Genomic DNA, 23953 nt, shown 5'->3' with positions numbered 1-23953 from the left:
AGCTGAGCAAACCAAACACATTTTGTGACCGACGGCCACAAGGGGGTCAGACCGTCGGATGCGTTTCCGAATTCCGTGCAAAGCCGGCTTAGGACAAGAGGCCAGGAAGCCATTGAAATAACTTTTAGGACGAATTGGGAAGAAGCTCTAGCTCCCAGAAGGACGCTGATGAGCAACATTTGTCTGGACCCACGGGACCTACGTCCTTTTAAAATGTTTCAAAATGTCACACTTGATGGATTTTTGTGTTTATGGTTTTGACCACTCAATTGGGACTCCTGTGTTTAATCATGCACACCACACTGCTCTTGGGCCTCAGCGTCCCCATGTCCATGATGCAGAAGGACTGCCCCGGCACCAGTGTGAAGTCGAACCTCTGCAGCAGCTTAGCCATCACCACCTTGGCCTCCATCTGAAAGCACTGCACCGTCAGGCAGGCCAGCTTGCGTTTTTTGTTTGTTTGTTTTTCTTGGTGGTATACCTGCCACTCACCTGTGAAAATTTCTGTCCCAGGCAAGAGCGTGGTCCCAGGAGAAAGGGATAATAACAGTAGTAAGGCCTAAAAATAAAGGGAATGAGCCTTAAATTATAGCATAGAATTGTATGATGAAGTGTGAAAAACTGACCTCAAACTGACCAATCAATCAATCAATCAATCAATCAATCAGTCCATCCATCCATCCATCCATCCATCCATCCATCCATTATATGAAAGCATACTATTGTATTTCAACAAAGGGTGTACAAGGTAGAATTTAGACCCAGATGAATTTCTGACTATATTCGGGGGTTTTTCAGGGCTACTTACTTAGGAGCATCCGGGTGGAACCGGTCCGGATCAAACATCAGCGGGTCCTTGAAGAATTTCTCCATTCGTCCAGTGATATAGGTGTCAAACTGTGTGATGATATGATGATTAATTCACCTTGTATCTCAAGTAATAAAAGGAAAGGTTTGCCATTTTTCAAGCTGTTGACAAGAATTTGGAACTTTAGTGAAAATTGTGCTGCAGATGGCATCGTTTTAATGTCGACCATATAAATGCATCATCGAAAAAATAAAGCATAAAGAAATCTAATAATATACAGACAAACAAACAAACAAACAAACAAACAAATAAACAAATAAATGAATGAATAAATTAATAAATAAATAAATAAAAAAACAGACAAACTGTAAGTGCATGTGGAGCTGTGCAGTTCAAACATTTTGCCGTATTTGGGTTCACCTTGCAAATGACTCCTCCAGGAATGTGAATCCCGTCGATGACCATGTGCTTCGCCACGTCGCGAGATGTACTCGGAGCGGGGGGGTACATCCTCAGGGTCTCCTTCAGTATCTGGGGGTGGGCATTAATTGATAATTCAGTGTTTCTCCCACGCTACACTTTTTCCAATGAAATAATCCCACAGCACTACACTGCTATCCCGTTAACTGCTAAGTCAAATAGTCACATCACAAACACATGGTGTGGGTTTGTGATGTGACTATTTGACTATAATCAAATAGTCACATCACTACTAATAGTTGTCACTTTCAGAGTGAAACTTGTTCTGATCAACACAGAGCCGCCGTTCTGCTGGAACTGATGAATAAGACGAATTAGTGCAGCCTTGCAATTTTGATCTTGCAACACAAGAGCCAATTTCCATTATTACATTTTTTTGAGGTGGAATTTGAACTATCTTTCCATGGCACAGCGACTGACACTGCTCTAATTTTGAAAATAATGAATTAACTATAAATAAGCCATCATCAAGATAGGACCTGTGAGAGGTAGGTCATACTCCCCAAATCATCGTAGCTTATCTCCTGTTTCATTCCTATGACGGAGTCCACCTCCTTCTTCACTCTGGTGGGAAAAAAACAGACAAACAGAGTCAGAAATGATTTCCCTGTATCTACAGAAACATTGTTTTAAGTTATTCAATAATAAGCAAAATATGTCTTTTTTTTCTTTTTACTTTGCCAAAATATCCGGATGTCTTCCCAGTTCCATGATGCAGAAAGCAAGTTGGTTAGCAGTCGTTTCCTATCCTGCAAAGTGGTTATAGCATCTTAATAGAATTAAAAACATGTGAATAAAGAAAAAGGTTTTCTATTCAAATGTAATATTTATCAAATTATAATATACAATAAAAATGACTGTTTCAAATAAATTAAAAATCATATTAAAAAATTGTAAACATACATTAAAAAAAATATATATAATAAAATACTGTATATATGTATTTGCTCCCAAGTGTTTTAACCTAAAACGATCAGTCTTTGTTGAACCTATTTTGATTGAAGACTCACCTGCGATAAAGAATGTGACGAAGTTGTCCAGCATTAACTCTTCATCGTATTCATTCTTATCTTCCTCTGTAATAACAATAAATTTGAATAAGTTAAAAGAAGACACTTCCCCAGAATCTCCAGAGAGGATGTTTGCATCATAAATATAAATAAATGCAATTTAACTGATGGTCCAATCCTGAATTAAACACGACAATATGACATTTTCCCATCAAGACTTTTGTTCTATTGACCCATATGGGTTCAGAGAAAAAAAAAGTCTGTTCATTTTTTTTCAATTTACATTTTTAGGTGAAGGCCAAAAACAAGGCAGAAATAAGGGAGACAAGGCTTGGAACCTCCTCAATATTGACGCTGGCCATGGTCTCTCTAAAGCAGTTTTCAAACCACAGTACCCGACATGCTAGAAATAAACAATGAAAATTAGGCTCTTGTGTTGCAAGATCAAAATTGCAAGACTGCAGAAATTCATCAAATTCCTCAGTTCTGGCAGAACAGCAGCTCTGTGTTCATCAGAACAAGTTTCACTCTGAAAGTGGCGAGTATTAGTAGTGATGAAAGGTTCAACTCTTTGAGTCTTTCGATTTCACAACTCTTCGGTTTATTTAAACAGTTGGTGCAACACTGATGGACATTTAATGATTTTCAGTTTGTGAATTGAAGATTCACTCGCTCGCCCACTCTGACAACAGAGTGGGCGAGCGAGTGAATCTGGATCTGAATCTGGAGAACACTGACTTCCGACCTCCAAGGTTAATGCAACGCAGCATTATTTCATTCATTTCAAAAAGTGAGCCTCGGCAGAAAATAGTTTGGGAAACACTATTCTAAAGGACATCAAGTTCCCAATTGTCACCTTTTTTTATTTTTAAGTGACAATTTTCATTCTATTTTCTTTTGAAAAATGTCACAGGTTTGCAAAATTACTTTCATTTATTTCCTACGAGGGGAAAAAGTGGAAATGGAGTAATATTCAGTATCTAATAGACCTTCGTAGAGGTCTCCTTGGTGTAGAGGTGTATGTCAAAATGATGAGTATCTCACTCATCACACACTAGATGCAGAGAGGTGGCTGTGAGCTAATTTAATGCCTAGATAAGAAACACATCTCCCAATAGAGGAGAGGGTAGAATTTTCTTTTAGCAGTACAACCTTTGCTGGCCGTCTTGATTATCTGTGTAAGAATGTCTTTGGGAACGTCTTCGCCGTTGTGGATGGCAGCTCGGCGGTCCGAGATCCACTTTGCCCCCGTGGCACGCAGGAAGTCGCAGGCCTCCCTCACCTCCTTGATGAATGGCCTGTTCTTTGGGCACAGCTGGTAGGTCCCGGTTGTTTTCAGATGTAAGACACATACTATATGTACAATAAACTATTAGCGAAGATACCGGGAGCTGGTACCTGAAAAAACGTGTCCCGGGTGTAGATCACCAAGCCCTTCAGACAGATCTGGATTGCTTTGGGGAAAGGCGAGTCAGGACTCTGCAGCATGTTTAAATCCATCCCAAAAGCAACCTGTAAAATGAGACCAAAAAATATCTTGTGTATGTAAATACTAAAATCGCAAATATTATAAGCCTATCTTTGTAATAAAGCCACGTCTACCTTGGTAATAACCTCCAGGCCTACCTTGGTAATAACCTCCAGGCCTACCTTGGTAATAACATCCAGACCTACCTTAGTAATAATGCCAGGCATACGTTGGTAATAATTTCCAGGTCTACGTTGGTAATAACATCCAAGTCTACCTTGGTAATAGCATCCAGGCCTACATTGATAATAACGTCTAGGCCTACCTTGGTAATAACGTCAAGACCTACCTTGATAATAACATCCACACCTATGTTGGTAATAACGTCAAGACCTACCTTGATAATAATTTCCAGGCCTACCTTGGTAATAATGTCAAGGCCTTCCTTGGTAATAATGTCAAGGCCTACCTAGGTAGTTACGTGCAGCCCTACCTAGGTAATAATGTCCAGACCTACCTATGTAATAACGTGCAGCCCTACCTTAGTAATAACGTCCAGGGTTACATGGTTGAACAGATGAAGCATTTTGGCCTCTGTTTTGGAATCAGCCAGCTCCGTCAGCTTCTCCATCAATCTTTCCGCTCTCTCATTAAAGTTGCCCATCAGACCTTGCAGGTATCTGGAAGCAATCAGAGTCTTGGCTGACAGAAGCGTAGAAAATATGGGAGGTAAAACGATAGACAGCGTAGTATAGGAACTTTCCCCTCCGGTATGAAGAGAGGAATTGGCAAGTTTCTTCCACAAGGTGAAGCTCTAATACTGATTTAGTCACTGGGTGTATCCGCATCCAATGTGTGGCTGTGTGGAACATGGGGACTTACAGGCTGCGGAAGGCTGGGTCCATTATGCGACGCTGTCTGTACCACTGCTCATGGTTCTGTGATGTTACCAGTCCGTTTCCCAGGAACCTTGAGTTTACACATAACAAATGGAATTAGAGCAATATTTAATAGCAGTTTAGGCAATAATCTAAAACTGACAGACCTTGTCCTGTTCCAGGTGCCTTTACAATATAACTTCCACAGAGTTTGTAGTTGCTGATATTGACATAAACATTCAAAGTTTGAAAAGGTTAAATACAAACCCCAATTCCAATGAAGTTGGGACGTTGTGTAAAACGTAAATAAAAACAGAATACAATGATTTGCAAATCCTTTTCAACCTATATTCAATTGAATACACTCCAAAGATACGATATCAAATGTTCAAACTGATAAACATTATTGTTTTTTTGCAAATATTCCCTCATTTGAATTTGATGCCTGCAACACTTTCAAATAAAGCTGGACAGGGGCAACAAAAGACTGGGAAAGTTGAGGAATGCTCAAAAAACACCTGTTTGGAACATTCCACAGGTAAACAGGTTAATTAAGAAACAGGTGAGTGTCATGATTGGGTATAAAAGGAGCATCCCCGAAAGGCTCAGTCGTTCACGAGCAAGGATGGGGCGAGGTTGACCACTTTGTGAACAACTGCGTGAGAAAATAATCCAATAGTTTAAGAACAACGTTTCTCAACGTACAATTGCAAGGAATTTAGGGATTTAATCTACAGTCCATAATATCATCAAAAGATTCAGAGAATCTGGAGAAATCTCTACACGTAAGTGGCAAGGACGAAAACCAACATTGAATGCCCGTGACCTTCGATCCCTCAGGCAGCACTGCATTAAAAACCGATATTACCACGTGGGCTCAGGAACGCTTTGGAAAACCATTGTCAGTTAACACAGTTTGTCGCTACATCTACAAGTGCAAGTTAAAACTCTACTATGCAAAGCGAAAGCCATATACACCCAGAAACGCCGCCAGCTTCTCTAGGCCCGAGCTCATCTGAGATGGACTGATGCAAAGTGGAAAAGTGTGCTGTGGTCTGACGAGTCCACATTTCCAATTGTTTTTGGAAATCCTGTCCTCCGGGCCAAAGAGGAAAAGGACCATCCAAAATGCTGCCATCCAAGCAACGTCTTTTTCAGGGACGCACCTGCTCGTTGCAGCAAGACAATGTCAAGCCACATTCTGCATGTGTTTCAACAGCGTGGCTTTGTCGTAAAAGAGTGCGGGTACTAGACTGGCCTGCCTGCAGTCCAGACCTGTCTCCCATTGAAAATGTGTGGCGCATTATGAAGCGCAAAATACAACAACGAAGACCCCGGACTGTTGAGCAACTGAAGTCGTACATCAAGAAAGAATGGGAAAGATTTGCACCTACAAAGCTTCAACAATTAGTGTCCTCAGTTCCCAAACACTTATTGAGTGTTGTTAAAAGGAAAGGTGATGTAACACAGTGGTAAACATGCCCCTGTCGCAGCTTTATTTGAACGTGTTGCAGGCATCAAATTCAAAATGAGTGAATATTTGCAAAAAAACAATCAAGTTTATCAGTTTGAACAATAAATATCTTGTCTTTGTAGTGTATTCAATTTAATAAAGGTTGAAAAGGATTTGCAAATCATTGTATTCTGTTTTTATTTACATTTTACAAAACATCCCAACTTCATTGGAATTGGGGTTTGTAAATGGCCTAACATTCAACAATTGTATCAGTAGTTTTCTGTTTTTCAAACCATTAAAGTTTCGAACACACATTTACACAGACCAAAAGAGAAAACCACAAAATTGACTTTCATTTAAGCAGCTTCTCAGAAGGAAAGGTGTTTATGTGGTGTCATAAAATAGGGGGGTTTTTAATCAAAGTTGCTTCATTTTTCAGTGTTTTGCATTTGCCGATTCCATTTGAAAATGACAGAAGCACCAATCGGAGACAAAAAATGGGAGCTATGCTCAGGAAAATAGTCAGTGCTCAAACTCAATTTTGCACAGGTATGGACCTATAAAAGATAGTTGAAATGCTTAACCTTCCCAGCCAGTTAACAGCTCACATACATGTTATAACAAAGGTTGACCATGTTCAATACTATCACTTTTACTGATCATACCTTCTAATATCTTAATAATATCTTAATCTTCTATGAATAGATGAGATGTTTAGCTGTATATCCATGTATTACCTTGTGCCAAAGAGGGAGGAAAGCCGCCCATACATAACTTTGCTTTTTGGGTACTCTGCGGACATCAGAATCTCCTGCAGCCCGGAAGAAAAGCAAACGGGAACAGTAGTTGTTATGATTATATTATTATGAAATACTCAATTCTGACTGGTTAATAGCAGCAATCAGCCAGGGCAGTGATTTCTGAATAATAATCTCTGATCTGTTAATAATGACCACTGTCACTGGCAAACACTCCTCCACCTGGTTTCACATGCCTCATATCCCATTCTGCTGACAGGACATCCTGATGCTAACACTAGCTAGTGGCGCCATCTTGTGATGCTACATAGAAACAACAGTGGAAGATTTGAAGAGATGGATGACGATATGTCCAATTTCACATTAATAACAGGAAAAAGGTTTGTCATATATGGGGGGAAGTTTTTGTGTAGGGAAAATAGTTTGCGACATGGTTGCAGTTAAGTTATCTAAATTGAATTTAGGTTAATGCAGCTTTAAAGGGGCTATAATGTGAGTTTCCCTTTTTCAAAGGTTTATCTTGACGTTTGCCGCATTGGACTGCATTCAAGCACAGGAACAGGAGAATCTGCAGGAGAGTAGGACGTTTCTCAATAGAAAAGCGTTGAACCTATATTTTAAGCAAACTGTGGTGTGAGGGAAGTGTGGTTTAAGCAGCCACATCTGTCTTGGGTCTAGATAATTGGGCACCGGATCAGCGATGGCTGTACGCCTGTTGCTCATCAGAGCAATCAACAGGCAACAGGTAAATCACCCATCTCCACACACACTGGGGGAAGCCTCTGTCATGACATGTGTCCACCTGCTCCCACCTGCCTACATCTTGCCCACTCTCTACAATAAACTGGTTTGTTTGCAACATCTCTGCCTGTGGCTCTGTGTAGTAGGGCCGTGAAAAGGCCACTTGGGTGGCGTGTTGAAGGCGGGACTGCCACACAGAGTAAGAAACTGCAGCAGAGTGGTACTTTTCTCAATAGTAAAGCCTTGAACCTATCCTTTAGGATCTTGAAGATTTGTTTGAAAATCCTTAATTCAAAGTTCTTTGGTAAGCATTTCAGACATTCAGTTTTGAAAATTCCTGATATATCAGTAGACATATTTTTCTACAACTGGGCCATGGGAAACTCTGAGGTGTAACAAGTTAAAAAGCAACTCAGCAAAAAGACAATGTAGACAACGGCAGAGTAGCTCTGCACTCCTGACTGCAGGTAAAGGGTTTAACTGGGTCATGATTTCTCACTTTCAGCAAGTCGTTCAAAGGCCATGATTACAAGGGACATAAGGACAGCAGAGATAATCATTAAATGCCCGCATTTAAGCCATATACATTTTTAAGACTTTCAATTTCTTTATGGCATTTAATGCCAAATTTTGATAATTAAGTCGTTTATCAGAGAGCCAAAACACAAAACTTAAAACTTTTAGTTTGCACAGCAAGAGTAATTGTGTCATGTAAATGTAATTTCTTTCCAAACTCTAGAGCATTTTATCTTCTTTTTACAACCTATTTAACAACCAATTTAACCTACATACTACACCACACCATACCACATCAACATAATTAACCAAAAGCCTATTTTACGTACTGTACCACCTACTTAACAACTTATTTGTTTTACAAACGTATCTCAGTATTTCCGGTATAATGAAAAATAAAATAGGCATCAGAAAACTATTGTTTAAGAACTGGTATTCGTTACTCGGAATTAGTTATTGGTATCAAATTATTGGTATCTTTATCATTAATGAAAAAAATGTAGAATGTAAACAATACAAATATTAATATACTTATATAATAATAAAACAATAACCATAACAATAACAGATAAATAAACAAATAAATAAGTAATTACAAAATGATATTATATATATATATATTTCACCATACTGGCTATACTTTCTGTGTTTCGACAATGACTGACGAATGACACTATACAGTAACATCTACTATATCTACATATAGTATCCACTATATGTACTACACTATATTTACTATAACTTCTACTGTAACTTCCACTGTGACCTTTCACAACTTTACACTATTTATTATGCAACGCAATGTGTCTGGTTGCACATGTGAGTGAGAGGTGACTGATTTACCTTGGTGGTCTCTGGGCAGGTCACCAGCAGAATCACGTAGTGCAGGCTGTTGATCCTGCACACCGGACCGTAAATCTCAGCCCTACAGGTAAAGTTACAATTAGTTGATAGTCAATACAATTGATAGATATTGCATGAGAAACGGCCGTCAGTTAAACACATTTACATTTACATTTACATTTAGTCATTTAGCAGACGCTTTTATCCAAAGCGACTTACAATTGTTCAAACACCGACGGACGCAGCCATCAGGAGCAATGAGGGGTTAATTGTCTTGCTCAAGGACACTACAGCCTGCTAGCAGGAGGAGCCTGGGATCCAACCAGCGACCTTTAGATCACTAGACCACCAGCTCTACCGCCTGAGCCACCATCCCCCACATTATCAGTTAGTTATTGATGGTTGTTGTTGCACACTGGAGAGCAGTGAAGCAAAGTGGAGAGTATCTTTAATCACTTTACTTTAAGTCATAAACTACTTCCTTACTGCACATTTGTTTCATCTGCAGTTACTTCAGTATAATTTTTTTATTTTGTTTTTGTTAGTTGTTTTTGTTAATCAGGATTTGCATTAATATATGAAAAGCAAGGGAAAAACCAATCCACTGAACCATGGATATGTTGCACATGCATGCACATTCAAGAGCAAGTACCAATACTTCCCAATGTGATACTTTTTCACTTTACATCAATAAGTGAAACAGTCAGTGTGCTCACCATTCCAGAAATATGTCATGCACATTTGTGAAATGGAGGGTTGGCCGTTGCAGTATCGGCGAATGTCCGAGGAGAAAGCTGTGAAGATTTAAACATTGTTATCATTATTATATGTATGAATGTATGTATGTACAGTATTGTGGCAGTTTCGCCACCACACGCCACCCACGTGGCGTTTTCAGGGCCCTCCAGCACACAGACAAACAACATTTTATTGTAGAGAGTGGGCTAGCTGGAATTAGCCCAGGAGCAGATTGAACATGTCATGACACAGCCTCCTATCCTGAGTGTGTGCGGGAATGGGAGCTTTAACCTGTTGCTTGTTAGACCAACCAACTAGCAACAGGTATGCAGCCACCCTGATCCCAATCACCAAGATCTAGGTCAGGTGTGGCTGCTCACCACACCATCCCCACACCACAAGTTTGTATGTATGTATGTATGTATGTATGTATGTATGTATGTATGTATGTAAAGTGTGTATGTATGTATGTAAAGTATGTATGTATGTATGTATGTATGTAAAGTATGTATGTATGTATGTATGTATGTAAAGTATGTATGTATGTATGTAAAGTATGTATGGATGAATGTATGTACGTATGTATGTACAGTATGTATGTATTTATTAATGAATTTATTTATTTAATTGTTAAATTGTTTGTTTGTTTTATTATTTATTTATTGTTAAAAAAGTAATTTAAGTAAGTTAAAAAGTATTTCTGACTGAAAAAAGTTCAATTTTCACACATACATATGCAGTGAAATGTCTTATATACATATACATGCTTACATGCATACATACATACCAACATATATATATAAATATATATTTTTTTAATCTTTCAATTAGAAAGGAATAATGTATTGTTATAATTATCATGATGTTATTGTATTATTTTTTGATTTATGGTTTATTTTGTTCTTCAGTGAAAAAATATATAATTAGAATCATCACTATAAAAAGCAAAGGTAAAATGCACTCACCTGTCCCGGGGCGGTCCAGGTATATGATCATATTTCATATGAATGTGTTTGATATACACACAGTAGCATAGGAAGCCGATTAAAGAAAGAATAAGCAGACAGAGAAGGGAATATCCAGCCCAGAGGACAAACTGGTAGAAAAATGCCATTTCTCCAGTCACTGTTGAGTTGTACTGCGGCGACTGGTCTGTGACTGGTCTGCGACTGGTCTACGACTGGTCTGCAGAGCACAGAGGTCAAGCCTCCACTTCGAAAAAAACGGTCAAAAAACTAGTCCCCACCTTGTTTTGTGGTATGTGAATATAAAACTAGGCCTTGCGGTAAGAGCGTGCAAGAACTGATTTCAAAATAAAAGCGACCTTCTGGTGAACGAGATTTCACATTCAGCCAGTCAGTCAATAATGAATGAATGAATAAATAAAAAAATACAAAATCCATTTATGAAATTACATAAATAACAAAATAAAACAAAATTAATAATTATTTTTAATAAATAAAAAGAATAATAGTCAAAAAATAATAACTACTGCCTCCAAATTGTTAAGATGGTTTCAGATAAAAATGAAAAGGAAACTCCCTGTTTCACAGACCAATTCTACTTCAGAATGATAGTAGAAAATCCATCTATATCTATCCACTCGCTTCAGCCAATCAGGATGGACCAGCACAGCCGTATATAAACTCCTGGGAAGTGCCCCCTTCTTCCTCTGAAACCAATTCTGCAAGAGCAATGATGGGGGTCCAGTGGGGAATAAAACCCTAAGGGGCTATGCCTCCTTTCATAGAACTTTAGTTACAAAGCTACAGTAACTCTCGTTCTGTGTTAGGAGGCTCCGCCCTTTAGGGGCTACCTCCTATTGGTGTACCATGGGAGAGACCCCCGACACTATACTCTCCGCTGGTCCCGAACATGCCTCAGTCACGTAACGGTCCAGGGGTAAGGCTGAAGCAGCATGTGCATGTGCACGCCGTGAACTTAGCAATCCATTGTGCCCAACAAAGGTCAATGGAAAACAACTAACACTACACACAGTAGCCTGTCAAATAGAAAGTTCCTTAAGGCTGCTCGGACAGAATGCCAAACACAGACTGGGAAAGAAACCCTGCGGAAGCAACCCTGAGGGTTGATATTCATCACCGTAGCCTGGTTGCCTGACCTGATCTGCACATCTTGACCCCGTACCAGGTGTTCAAAGTGCTTCAGGACCAGTAACACAGTCTCCAGTTCCAGGAGCTTGATGTGTCGTCTGGACAGGGGCCACATGCCCCCTACTGCCTGACAGGTCCCGCCCCATCCTGCCAGGGAGGCATCCTTGAAAACCTGTGTGTAAAAGGAGATTTGACCCAGACACACACCCTATGTGAGGGTCTGGGGATCTCTCCAGTAGGCTAGATCTCTGATGAGAGATTGTGGCAAAACCAGAAAACATAGTTGGTGGCGGACTGGGTTGAACTGGAGCCCTCCAAACAATCGTTGGATACTACGCATGTGCAGGAAGCTTCATGATGGTCAGTGCCGTCACTGAGTGGCCCACTCCACTCTCCGTGGTTCAGACAGCTGGGCCCTCAGTGGCAACAGTGCGCGGCAGGAAAACACACACGAATCAAGCTTGTAGCCGAACAGTACTCTAGTTTTCATGGAGGCTACCCCCTGAAAGGCTAAACAGAGGAAACTCCTGTCTTTGGGCACTGCCGGGACATGGAAGTAGGCGTCCTTCAGGCTGATCGCCCTCATGGACCGCCCGCAGCAGCACCTTCCTGGTGAGCATGCGAAATGGGCCAGCAGCTATGTTGCATTCAGTGTGCGTAGATCCAGGATATGACACATACCCCCCTTTTGTGGATGGGATGGCCACACCTGACGCTCAGTGGTTGGGCTAACGAGTAGCAGGTTTAAAAACCCCATCCACACACACACTTAGGATGGGAGCCCTGTGTCATGACATGGTCTATCTGATCCTGGCTAATTCCATCTAGTCTTCTCTCCACAATAAACTGCTGTTTTCAACCCCCCTGTCATCCGTGTCTGTGTACCTGAGGGCCCTGAAATCGTCACTTGGGTGGCATATGGTGGTGAAACTGCCAAACCCCCATACACTTCAGAATCAGGAAGTAGTTTGAGTAAGACCTTTTGTTCTGTGGGCACCACCATCTCGGCTCCCTTGCTGAGGAGAACTGCTATTTCTGTGTTCAGAACTGCAACTGCTTCTCCAGTGACCTCATCACCGTCCACACTATGCCCTGTAGGGGTCAGGCAGAATTGCAACATTTAACCCCCTCGCAGCATCCTATCCATCCAGGGGGACAACAGGCAGAGGAGACGACACCTGGCATAGTGCAGAGGGGACGAGGGGCCAGCTGGGGGATGTTCGTTATACACTCCTCCAGGTTCCTGACGGCCCTTTCATTAAGGAATGGAGACGGGGCAAGACCAGAGCATGTGCCCGACTGGGGACAGCCTAAGAACTCTGATAGTAGCAGATGAGAGGGCATGGCAGGAATCCTAGACTTTGTTGCCTGCATACGCCCCCAAACCATCAAATCCACCCCCGTGGCCAATGGTGTTGGAGACATGGTTGGAGGCTGTGGAAGTCCGACGCCGACGCCGCAAGAGAAGGTGACCTGGGCGGAGAGGGAGGCCGGATGAGTTGACAAATACATTTCAGCACTTCTGCATATGTGGTTGGAGATATACCAATAGGAGTGTGGAGACTCCTGACATAGAACAGGAAGTTTCCATTTAATTCTAATAAAAATTCTGAGGGAACACAAGATTCAAGATCTTGATTTGTCAAATACATATACTGTACATACGTTGATACATATTTGCAGTGAAATGTCATTGCAACGCACCCGCAGCTCATATGACATTTTAGAGGGCTTTAATTATGAAAATCAACATCGGAGTTTCCTGATACTGAGTGACATTACGAGGTGGTATACTATCATTCTGAAATTGAATTGGTCTGTGGAAACAAGTTTCCTTTTCATTTTTATCTGAATTCATCAATTCAATTTGCAGGTGGTTGTTATTCATTTATTATTAAATATTTATCATTTAGTTTTAAGTTGTTTATGTATTTTTATTTATTAATTATTGACTGAATGAATGTGAAATCTTGTTCACTGGAACCTCGCTTTTATTTTGAAATCAGTTCATTCACGCTCTTACCGTAATGCCTAGTATATACAAGTACCCCAAAACAACATGCGTTCAAGTTTTGCCACTCTAGTTAGTTTGAGTTTTAAAGTGGAGGCTGGCTTGGCCACAGTCCTAGAGGCGGGGGTGTGTAAACAGAGTGAACTACTACCTAGAACAGTGTTTCCCAAACTTTTTCTCTCACCGCACACTTTTTACAATGATTTAATCCCTGCTCGGCACTACACCACTATCCTGTAAACCACAACAACACATCAGAAACATTATAATAACAGCTTGTTTTTATGGTCTACAAATAGTTATTGATGCAAGACTCGTAGCAAACAACTATTGTAAGTGACTCGCGACCGGCAAGTCACTCCTGCAACAGAGTGAATCTTGGACTCAAAAACCGAAAATAATTAACTAAAGACTAGATTAAAGTCCTAGGCAAAAAAAGCCAAGGCATTTGATATCATTTCAAAAATATCACTCTTAATCCTCTCGTTCACAAAGTCTGTCAAACGTGGGATGGTCAGTGGAAAGAACCCAGTTGCAGACACACTGTAGGGAATACGACAGGGGTTTATTGCAGAACAGCCAGGGGCCAAAACAAGGGAATGAGGGGGGGGTCAAAACAGCCAGGGGTCAAAACTCTATTAAAATGAAGTGAAGGTCAGAGTGAAAGTAACTATATGTCATATGCAGTGCCCTGATCCAGTAAATCCAGCCATAGAGTTCTGACTGTTTTTCCCGCAGATGAGTGCTTATGCATATCCTGATTAGAATTGAAAGGGAGAGAGAAGTTTGGGTTTATCAGCACTGACTTCCCATAGACTCTACACTCGCAAACGCCTGCTGGAACTTCTGACCACTGGACCGGATCTGGAGCACCCTTTCTAGTTAAGTTGTTCAAGGGGCTTGTTAGCTCCGAAAAGTTGGGGACAAATCTCCTATGGTAGCCGGCCAGCCCCAAGAACTGCCTCACCTCCTTCTTGGTCTTGGTCTCGGCATGTTTGCCACCGCAGCGGATTTATCAAGCTGGGGTCAGACCAGGCCTTCACCCAAGTGGTACCCCAGATACCGTACCTCCTACCGTCCCACGGCACACTTCTTTTTGTTGGCGGTTAGCCCAGCCCGCCTCAGGGACTCAAGCTGTCACGACCGGGGCTAGGTGAGACCCAAACGCACGACACGGGGAGACGGGAGGCAGACGAAGGATGTTTATTAGCCCACACAGTGGAGCTGGCCGGGGGGCCCCAGTCAGGTAGGGATGGGGCAGGGCTGGGCAGGGATGATGATGACTGGGAGGAGGGGTCCAGGATCCGGGTGGAGAGACGGGGAACCGGGCTCTATGGAGAGGGACGGACAGCCTTGGTCAACGAGCGGCGACAGCAGGTAAACCGGGCTGGCTGGAGAGGAACAGACAGACTGGGTCCACGAGAGGAGACAAGCAGGTAAGGGGAAGAAGAAACAAAGAGACATAAACTAGGGACTTGAAACAAGCACTAGGAGCTAGGCACTAAGAATGGAGCCAGTAGCTGTACAACTAGGGTAAGCTAGTTGACGGTCTGGCAAAGAATGACGGGGAAACTGGAGACTAAATACTGTGTGGAGTGATGTAGGTAATTGATCCCAGGTGTGTGCAATTGGCTCAAGGTGGAAGCTGCAGATGGGGCACGACACAAGCACAGCACCCACATGCTGCATATGATGCTGTTAATGATAATGTCATCAAGGTAGGTCGTGGCGAGATGGTCACTTAACAGGGCTGGGGTATGATCAGCCGCTTTTTGAACCTCCGGCCCCAACTCATCCCGCTCAATGACCGGTGTGACCAGAGCCACGGACGCCCCCTCCCTCCATTCTTTTATGTGGTTTAGGTGATGAATCTGTGTCTCTCCCTGCCTGTCGGACTGTTCGGCCTCGTAATCAACCACGCCAACCCGCCGTGTGACCACAAAAGGCCCTTGCCACTTTGCGAGCAATTTAGAGCTGGACGTAGGGAGCAACACGAACACCTTGTCTCCCGGTGCAAATTATCTGAGTCGAGCCCCCCAGTCGTATAAGAGCCGCTGACGTTCCTGAGCCCGGAGCAAATTCTCCCTTGACAACGGCCGAACCAACCCGTCTAACTTTGCTCCAGGTCCATTACATACTGTATTTCATTCTTATTGGTGCTCGGACCTTCCTCCCAGTTTTCTTTAATTATCTGGCACCCCCAAGGGTCTCCTGCCAAAGAAGAGTTCAAAGGGAGAAAATCCCGTGGAGGCCTGGGGAACCTCCTGCACCGCAAATAACAGGGGGTCCAACCACTCCCAATTATGGCTATTGTCGTGAACAAACTATTGAATCATGTTTTTCGGTGTTTTTTTAAAGCGCCCCACCAGGCCATCGGTCTGGGGACGGTAAACGCTGGTCCGAATTGAGCGGACGCCCAGTAACTCGTAAAGTTCCCGAAGTGTATGTAACATAAAGGTAGTGCCCTGGTCGGTCAGCATTTCCTTCAGAATCCTGACTAGGGAGATGACCTGAAACAGCACCTGCGCCACACTTTTGGCATTAATACTGCGCAGGGGAAATGCTTCTGGGTACTGGGTTACATAATCCACTAGGACAAACACAAAACGATACCCGCACTACAGTCTAACAGCCCAATGAGGTCCATATCGAGTCTTTCCAATGGGACCTCGACTAGGGGGAGGGGCCTCAATGGCGTTCTTGGCGTAGCCAGAGGGTTGACTAACTGGCACTCAGGACATGAAGCGCACTATGGTGAGCCAGCTGGAAGAGCATTTCCTGGCGGCTCTTCCGCACCAACAACTGGGTTATCTCCTCTCCTGTCATGTCACGAGTGTCACGGCTCACTCCATATATCCTGTCACTAATCACCAAAAAATACGGGTGAGTGAGCACGGCGTGTGGGTGCGTCAATACGCCATCAATTTTAACTACCCTACTACCCTCAAAGGCCCCCCTGTAGGGTGTCGTTTCGCGACTGCCCCAGCGGAAAATAGCTATAGGGAAGGTTAAAGGGGCCGGTGAGATCCTACTTGGGATCCTGCCGAGGACCCCTCCGCGTTACCGTGCGCCACGCAACACTCACATTTCCCTACCGACCGTGAATGCACTCTCCCAACCTCTCTCATCACACGTCAAACCCACAGACGGCACCACAGAACCACATCATTCCGCTTAGGTCCTTGGGTCGGACATAGCCTCCCTCCCGGACCTTGACCGAATCCTGTGTGGGTCCTGGGGTCGGACGTGGGCCAATTCGGGGCAGCTTGGCCGCCGCAGGAAAGGGAACCGTGCTGTTGTCCGCAGCTGGTGCTTGACCACGCCCGCTGGTCCACCACAATGTCGCAAGTGGCTTGATACCAATGAGTTCCAGGAGACGAATCTTGGATTTACACAACTTCGGATGATTATGTCACAAAGCGACCTCCTAAAACTAATCAAATTGTGTCAACGTTCTTCTATGTCTGGTAAAATAACAACAGTTTTTCACTTATTTCTGCTCCAAATTTAGACCGATATTGATCCAACTCAACGACAACACAAAGTTTATGCTAAACTTTTCCTGCAGTGACATTTTTGTTAACGTGATTATTCCGAGTGGGTGCGTCTGGAAGCGTATTTCCTACGTGATGAAGCACGTAGAAAATATTTATCCTATCGTGACTGCGGAGGTGAAGAAGAGTTTCTCCGCCCACTCTTCTTTTGTGTTTTCTCATCCCCTCACACGCCACTGGAGCAACGGGGGGATTCCTCCTCCCGTGATTCAGAACAGGATCAGCGGATGACAAGCTGAGTGGGGGAACCGCAGCGAGCGATTCGGCGCTCACTTCCCCCCCGATTATTCAATTACACCCGTCTCCATCAACACTGGTGTGGGAAACAAGGTAATCGTCTGAGCCGACGGATGTGAAGTTTAATGGAGCCAGCGAGAGAAACAAGTGATGCAAAAGGAAATCCAAAAGTAGCATATCAGGGGGATAGACCTTTATATTATGTGGGTGGCGGCCAACAATGGAAGCAGTTGGATAAAATTATGATATCAGGAGGGACCGACCTTTAAATTTGTTCTTGTAAACAAATTGTGTGTGTGTGTGTGTGTGTGTGTGTGTGTGTGTGTGTGTGTGTGTGTGTGTGTGTGTGTGTGTGTGCGTGTGTGCGTGTGTGCGTGCGTGTGCGTGTGCGTGTGTTTTTGGCAGACCCTGCCACCAACAATGTATACAGCATGTAGAGGAGCGAATGCTTAAAGCAAATGCATTGAAGGGCTGTTTCTTAAAAAAAAAAAGTATGGGATTTTTTTAAGAAAAGAATCATACAGATTACTACTTTAAACCCCATCACTGCCTGCATTGATTATTCTGAACCCTGATTCAGTTTTACAGAGGTGCTTGTAATAAAATACCAATTTATAAATACATCTTCTGATCATGTTTGGGTTTAAACTACCGCGTACCATATATGATATATGATATATGAATATATATATACATTTTGTAATAACTTAATATATAATGAATTACTAATTCATAACTTAATAATGGATGTAATTAATAAATGGCGCTTAAAAAATGATTTTTAAAAATTACCAAATGAATGCAAAATAAATAAATGTGTGTATATACTATACTATTGTATTGTAGGAATGTGCTATGTCGTAGTGACCAGTAGAGGTCGCTCTATGTACTAAACTCATTTCACCTGTTCTCTATACTTTGCATGGACTGTATTGGGGGAACATTACATTACATTACATTTAGTCATTTGGCAGACGCTTTTATCCAAAGCGACTTACAAGGGAGAATAACATTCAGCTACATTGCGACAGAGATTAGTGTAACAACAACATTGGTGTAACAATAAATACTGCAAGGTGGTGCAAAGTAATTGTAGATTAGGACAGGAGGTACTCACTGAAGAGCTGGGTCTTCAGCGTTACTAAGATTAAAACAGAAAAATCATTTTTTAAATTTTATTTGATTATTGCACAGTTTGCTTTGGCATCCTCTGGGATGCCGTCATGTGTACGTGTGTGTGCTTATATAGATTTATTTATGGCCTGTATTTATACTCCTTATAGTGCTGAGGAAAGAAAGTGAATCTGATCAGAAATGTCTTGACCTTAATAAATACGGGCACTTCAAAACCTCAAACCCTTCATCTTGTTTCCTGATAACCTCCAGGCTTGTCTTGCAAACTGAAAGAAAAGAGAGAGATTGAATTAAAGCATCCCCCGGACTTTTGGGTAAACAGTCAAAAAGGCCTAGGAAGGCCTTGGAATTCCAGATATCTCTCAGTACTCAAGTGAGGATATTGAGGATATTGCTGTTTGTCTATTCGTCTTTTGTGTAAAAAGAAAAAGACCAAGATTCAAAATCGGCTCTGAGAATTGAAGTACTTAGACCTTTTGTTGAAGTAAAAAATACAAAACCCGGACGCAAAATGACCGTAATAAATGTAAAAGTACCGCATTGACAATTTTATTGAAGTAAAATGTGATTTAATATCTTAAATGTAATTAAAGTATTAAAAGTAAAAGTACTGTCATATCTAGTGTGTCTATAACATGGAATGATGTGCTACTGGAAGATTTTTTTTTATATATACTATATATCCTGATTAAATTTTCCCAAAAATATATACTGTAAAGTGTAGGTGGTCCTATAGTAGTACCAATATATCGATCAAACAAATTATTAATGGGAAAATTGATAGATCCGATACCTGAGGGTTTTAGTTTAAATTGTATTTAACCCTTTATTGCCCAGATCTAATATTAAACTCAAACCAATATTTCCATTTCTATGATGTTTTTTCTCTCCATTTGAAAAGTCAAGAATTCAATGTTATTTGTGATTACGTTATTTGTGAAAAGAGAAATTGATTTCTGATATTGTTAAAGTCAACTTCTGATGTTGTGAATTTGTGTCACACAAAATTCTGCATTTTAGCATGTTTTTATTCAACTACTACAACTCTGATTATAATTCATATTCAAGTGACAGGGGAAAAGTTGGAATTTGGAATTTGAAGAATGGAATCTTATTGATAAAGGAAGGGTGTTTGTGAAATCTGCAATTGAAATCAAAAATGATACTTTTGACCTGATAAAATGTAAATTTGTGATATTCACAGTTTGAACTTGTAAATAGAATTTCCTGTATGAAAAAATGCATTAAATTCATTTTTTTTTACTAAAAAATGCATTTTAATAAGTGGAAAATACAGTTTCTCACAACAGGAAATTTATTTCAGAGGAATTAAATACAATTATAAAGGCATGAATAAAAATGGCTTTCTGCGCAAACACATACTTTGATTATAGGTATACACACACACACACACACGCACACACGCGCACAGACACACACACACACACACACACTAACACACACACACACACACTAACACACACACACACACACACTAACACACACACACACACACTAACACACACACACACACACACACACACACACACACACACACACACACACACACACACAGTTCTGTGAGAATCTCCCAGAGACAAATATACACATATACACACATGCAAAGAAATAAACAAACACACAAATAAACACTAAACTCAAATAAACACATTTAAACAGACTCCGGGTGCAAGGTTCACACATTCACAACCTCCGTACGTTTTTTCTTTCCCACATAACGACAACTTTATTGTTGTATTTCCCCAAATGCGTATTCCAACCATGGCGAAGGTCGCGATGGGCGTCTGGTGACTTTGGGGTGTGAGTGGAACAAAAAATCTTTTTGAAATAATATTATAACATGCACGTGTATTTAACCTGATTCTTCCAGCTGAGCTTTTCCAGGAGTTTGATCAGCATAGCACTCTTTTCTCAATCATCTCTCTCTCTCTTTCTTTCTTTCTTTCTTTCTTTCTTTCTTTCTTTCTTTCTCTCTCTCTCTCTCTATCTATCTACACACACACACACACACATCTGCGGTCATTTATCTGTTTTTGCTGTGGCAGCAATGTGGTCAACATGTGTCTGGACCCTTTTCACACAGCTCTGCGTGGCTCATAAATAAATCCCTCTTGGGTCATAGCGGATGCATAAAGAGCATATGTGTGTGTAACCAATATATTGTTATGGGTACTAATTTAAAAGGAAATTACTCAACAAACGACAGCAGATAAGGTGTCACGAATCCTCCCTGATCTCCCACTATTCATACTTGTTTCACTCAGGTCACTCATTTGTTTTCATGGTTTACGTTCATCTGGTCCTCATGCCATGTCACTGTCACTCCCGTCCCGTCCCTGGGTTTAAATACCAGTCCTCTTCCATTTGTTCTCCGCCAGATTGTCTTGTGCATCATGCTGAGCTTTTCCGCACTACTTCCTGATTCCTGTACCTCCCGTCCGAACCTCTGTCTGATTCCCTGGAAAATGATCCTCTGCCTGATTCCCTGGATCCTGATTCCCTGGACCCTACTTCTCTGCATGATTCCCTGGACCTTGATTCTCTGCCTGATTCCCTGGACCCTGATTCTCTGTCTGATTCCCTGACCCTGATTCTCTTCCTGATTGCCTGGACCCTGATTCTCTGCTTGTTACCCTGGACCTGATTCCTGACGGATACCCTGGACCCTGATTCTCTGTCTGATTCCCTGGACCATGATTCTCTGCCTGATTCCCTGAACCCTGATTCTCTGCCTGTTTCCCTGAACCTGATTCTTTGTCAAATACCCTGGACACTGATTCTCTGCCTGATTCCCTGGACTTGTTCCCTGGACCCTAATTGTCTTCCTGATTCCCTGGACTTGTTTTCCTGGACTCTGATTCTCTGACTGTTTCCCTGGACCTGTTTCCCCGGACCTGATTCCCTGGACCCTGATTCTCTGGACCTGATTCCCTGGATCTGTTTCCCTGGACCCTGATTCTTTGCCTGTTTGCCTGGACCCAGATTCTCTGCCTGATTCCCTGGACCCTGATTCCCTGCCTGATTCCCTGGACCCTGATTCTCTGCTTGTTCCCTGGACCTGATTCTTTGTCGGATACCCTGGACCGTGATTTTCTGTCTGATTCCCTGGACCATGATTCTCTCCCTGATTCCCTGGGCCTTGGTTCTCTGCTTGATTCCCTGGACCTTGATTCTCTGTCTGATTCCCTGGAGCCTGGTTCTCTACCTGTTTCCCTGGACCTGATTTACTGGACTTGTTTCCCTGAACCTCTGCCTGATTCCCAGTATCCTGATTCCCTGCCTGATTCCCTGGACCCTGCTTCTCTGCATGATTCCCTTGACCTTGATTCTCTCCCTGATTCCCTGGACCAAGGTTGTCTTCCTGATTCCCTGGCCCTGGTTCTCTGCCTGATTCGCTGGACCCTGATTCTCTGCCTGATTCCCTGGATCCTGATTCTCTTCCTGATTCCCTGGACCCTGCTTCTCTGCTTGATTCCCTGGACCTTGATTCTTTATCTGATTCCCTGGACCATGGTTCTATGCCTGATTCCCTGGACACTGGTTCTCTGCCTGATTCCCTGGACCATGATTTTCTGCCTGATTCTCTGTCTGATTACCTGGATCCTGATTCTCTGGCTGTTTTTCTGGACATGATTCTCTGTCTGATTCCCTGGACCATGATTCTCTGCCTGATTCCCTGAACCTCGATTCTCTGTCTGATTCCCTGGACCCTGATTCTCTGCCTGTTTCTCTGGACCTGCTTCTTTGTCGGATACCCTGGACCCTGATTCTCTACCTGTTTCCCTGGACCTGATTCCCTGGACTTGTTTCCCTGCACCCTGGTCCTCTGCCTGATTCCCTGGACCTTGGTTCTCTACCTGTTTCCCTGGACCTGATTCTCGTCGGATACCCTGGACCCTGATTCTCTCCGTGATTCCCTGGACTTGTTTCCATGGACGCTGATTCTCTTCCTGATTCCCTGGACTTGTTCCCTGGATGCTGATTCTCTGACTGATTCCCTGGACCTGTTTTCCTGGACCTGATTCCCTGGACCCGGATTCTCTGCCTATTTCCCTGGACCTGATTCCCTGGACTTGTTTCCCTGTACCCTGGTCCTCTGCCTGATTCCCTGGTCCTTGGTTCTCTACCTGTTTCCCTGGACCTGATTCTTTGTCGGATACTCTGGACCCTGATTCTCTGCCTGATTCCCTGGACTTGTTTCCCCCGGCCCTGATTCTCTGACTGATTCCCTGGACATGTTTCTGTGGACCCTGATTCTCTGCCTGATTGCCTGGACCCTGATTCTCTGCTTGTTACCCTGGACCTGATTCTTTGACGGATACCCTGGACCCTGATTCTCTGTCTGATTCCCTGGACCCTGATTCTCTGCCTAAAAATCTTGAAATAAAAATCTTGATTCCCTGGACCCTGATTCTCTGCTTGTTTCCTTGGACCTGATTATTTGTTGGATACCCTGGACCCTGATTTTCAGTCTGATTCCCTGGAACCTGGTTCTCTGCCTGTTTCCCTGGACCTGATTCTTTGCCGGATACCTTGGACCCTGATTATCTGCCTGATTCCCTCGACTTGTTTCCCTGGATCCTCATTCTCTGACTGATTCCCTGGACATGTACGTGGACCCTGATTCACTGCCTATTTCCCTGGACCTGTTTCCCTGGACCTCATTCCCTGGACTTGTTTCCCTGAACCCTGATTCTCTGCCTGTTGCCCTGGACCTGATTCTTTGTCGGATACCCTGGACCCTGATTCTCTGCCTGATTCCCTGAGCTTGTTTCCCTGGACCCTGATTCTCTTGGCCAATTCCCTGGACCTTTGAATCTCTGTCTGATTCCCTGGACCATGATTCTCTGCCTGATTCCCTGGACTTATTTCCCTACCCTGATTCTCTTTCTGATTCCCTGTACCTCGATTCTTTGTCTGATTCCCTGGGCCCTGATTCTCTGCCTGTTTCCCTGGACCTGATTCTTTGTCGGATACCCTGGACCTTGATTCTCTGCCTATTTCCCTGCACCTGTTTCCCTGGACCTGATTCCATGGACCCTGAATCTTTGGACCCGATTCCCTGGACCTGTTTCCCTGGACTCCGATTCTCTGCCTGTTTCCCTGAACCTGATTTCCTGGACTTGTTTCCCCGGACCCAGATTCTCTTCCTGTTTCCCTGCCCATGAGTGCCTGGGCCTGATTCC

The 23953-nt window shown here is 42.8% G+C and overlaps 1 protein-coding gene across 1 annotated transcript; it reads right to left on the bottom strand.

Moving 5' to 3' along the window:
• Window positions 1–265: 265 nt before the first annotated feature.
• On the bottom strand, window positions 266–10810 carry LOC307227331 (cholesterol 24-hydroxylase-like; the record flags this gene model as incomplete). Its single annotated transcript, XM_079996611.1, is given in 16 exon segments — window positions 266–412; window positions 493–559; window positions 809–897; window positions 1229–1339; window positions 1768–1852; window positions 1965–2032; window positions 2036–2037; window positions 2299–2364; window positions 3451–3613; window positions 3697–3810; window positions 4308–4446; window positions 4649–4735; window positions 6838–6911; window positions 8959–9040; window positions 9675–9752; window positions 10662–10810. Coding segments are annotated over 16 exon segments (1521 nt in total).
• Between the last annotated feature and the right edge of the window lie 13143 nt (window positions 10811–23953).

Source organism: Zeus faber (genome assembly GCF_960531495.2).
Source record: "Zeus faber genome assembly, chromosome: 2".
Lineage (NCBI taxonomy): Eukaryota > Metazoa > Chordata > Actinopteri > Zeiformes > Zeidae > Zeus > Zeus faber.
The sequence above is the reverse complement of the archived record's forward strand: the minus strand, read 5'-3'. Positions and strand labels throughout refer to the sequence as shown.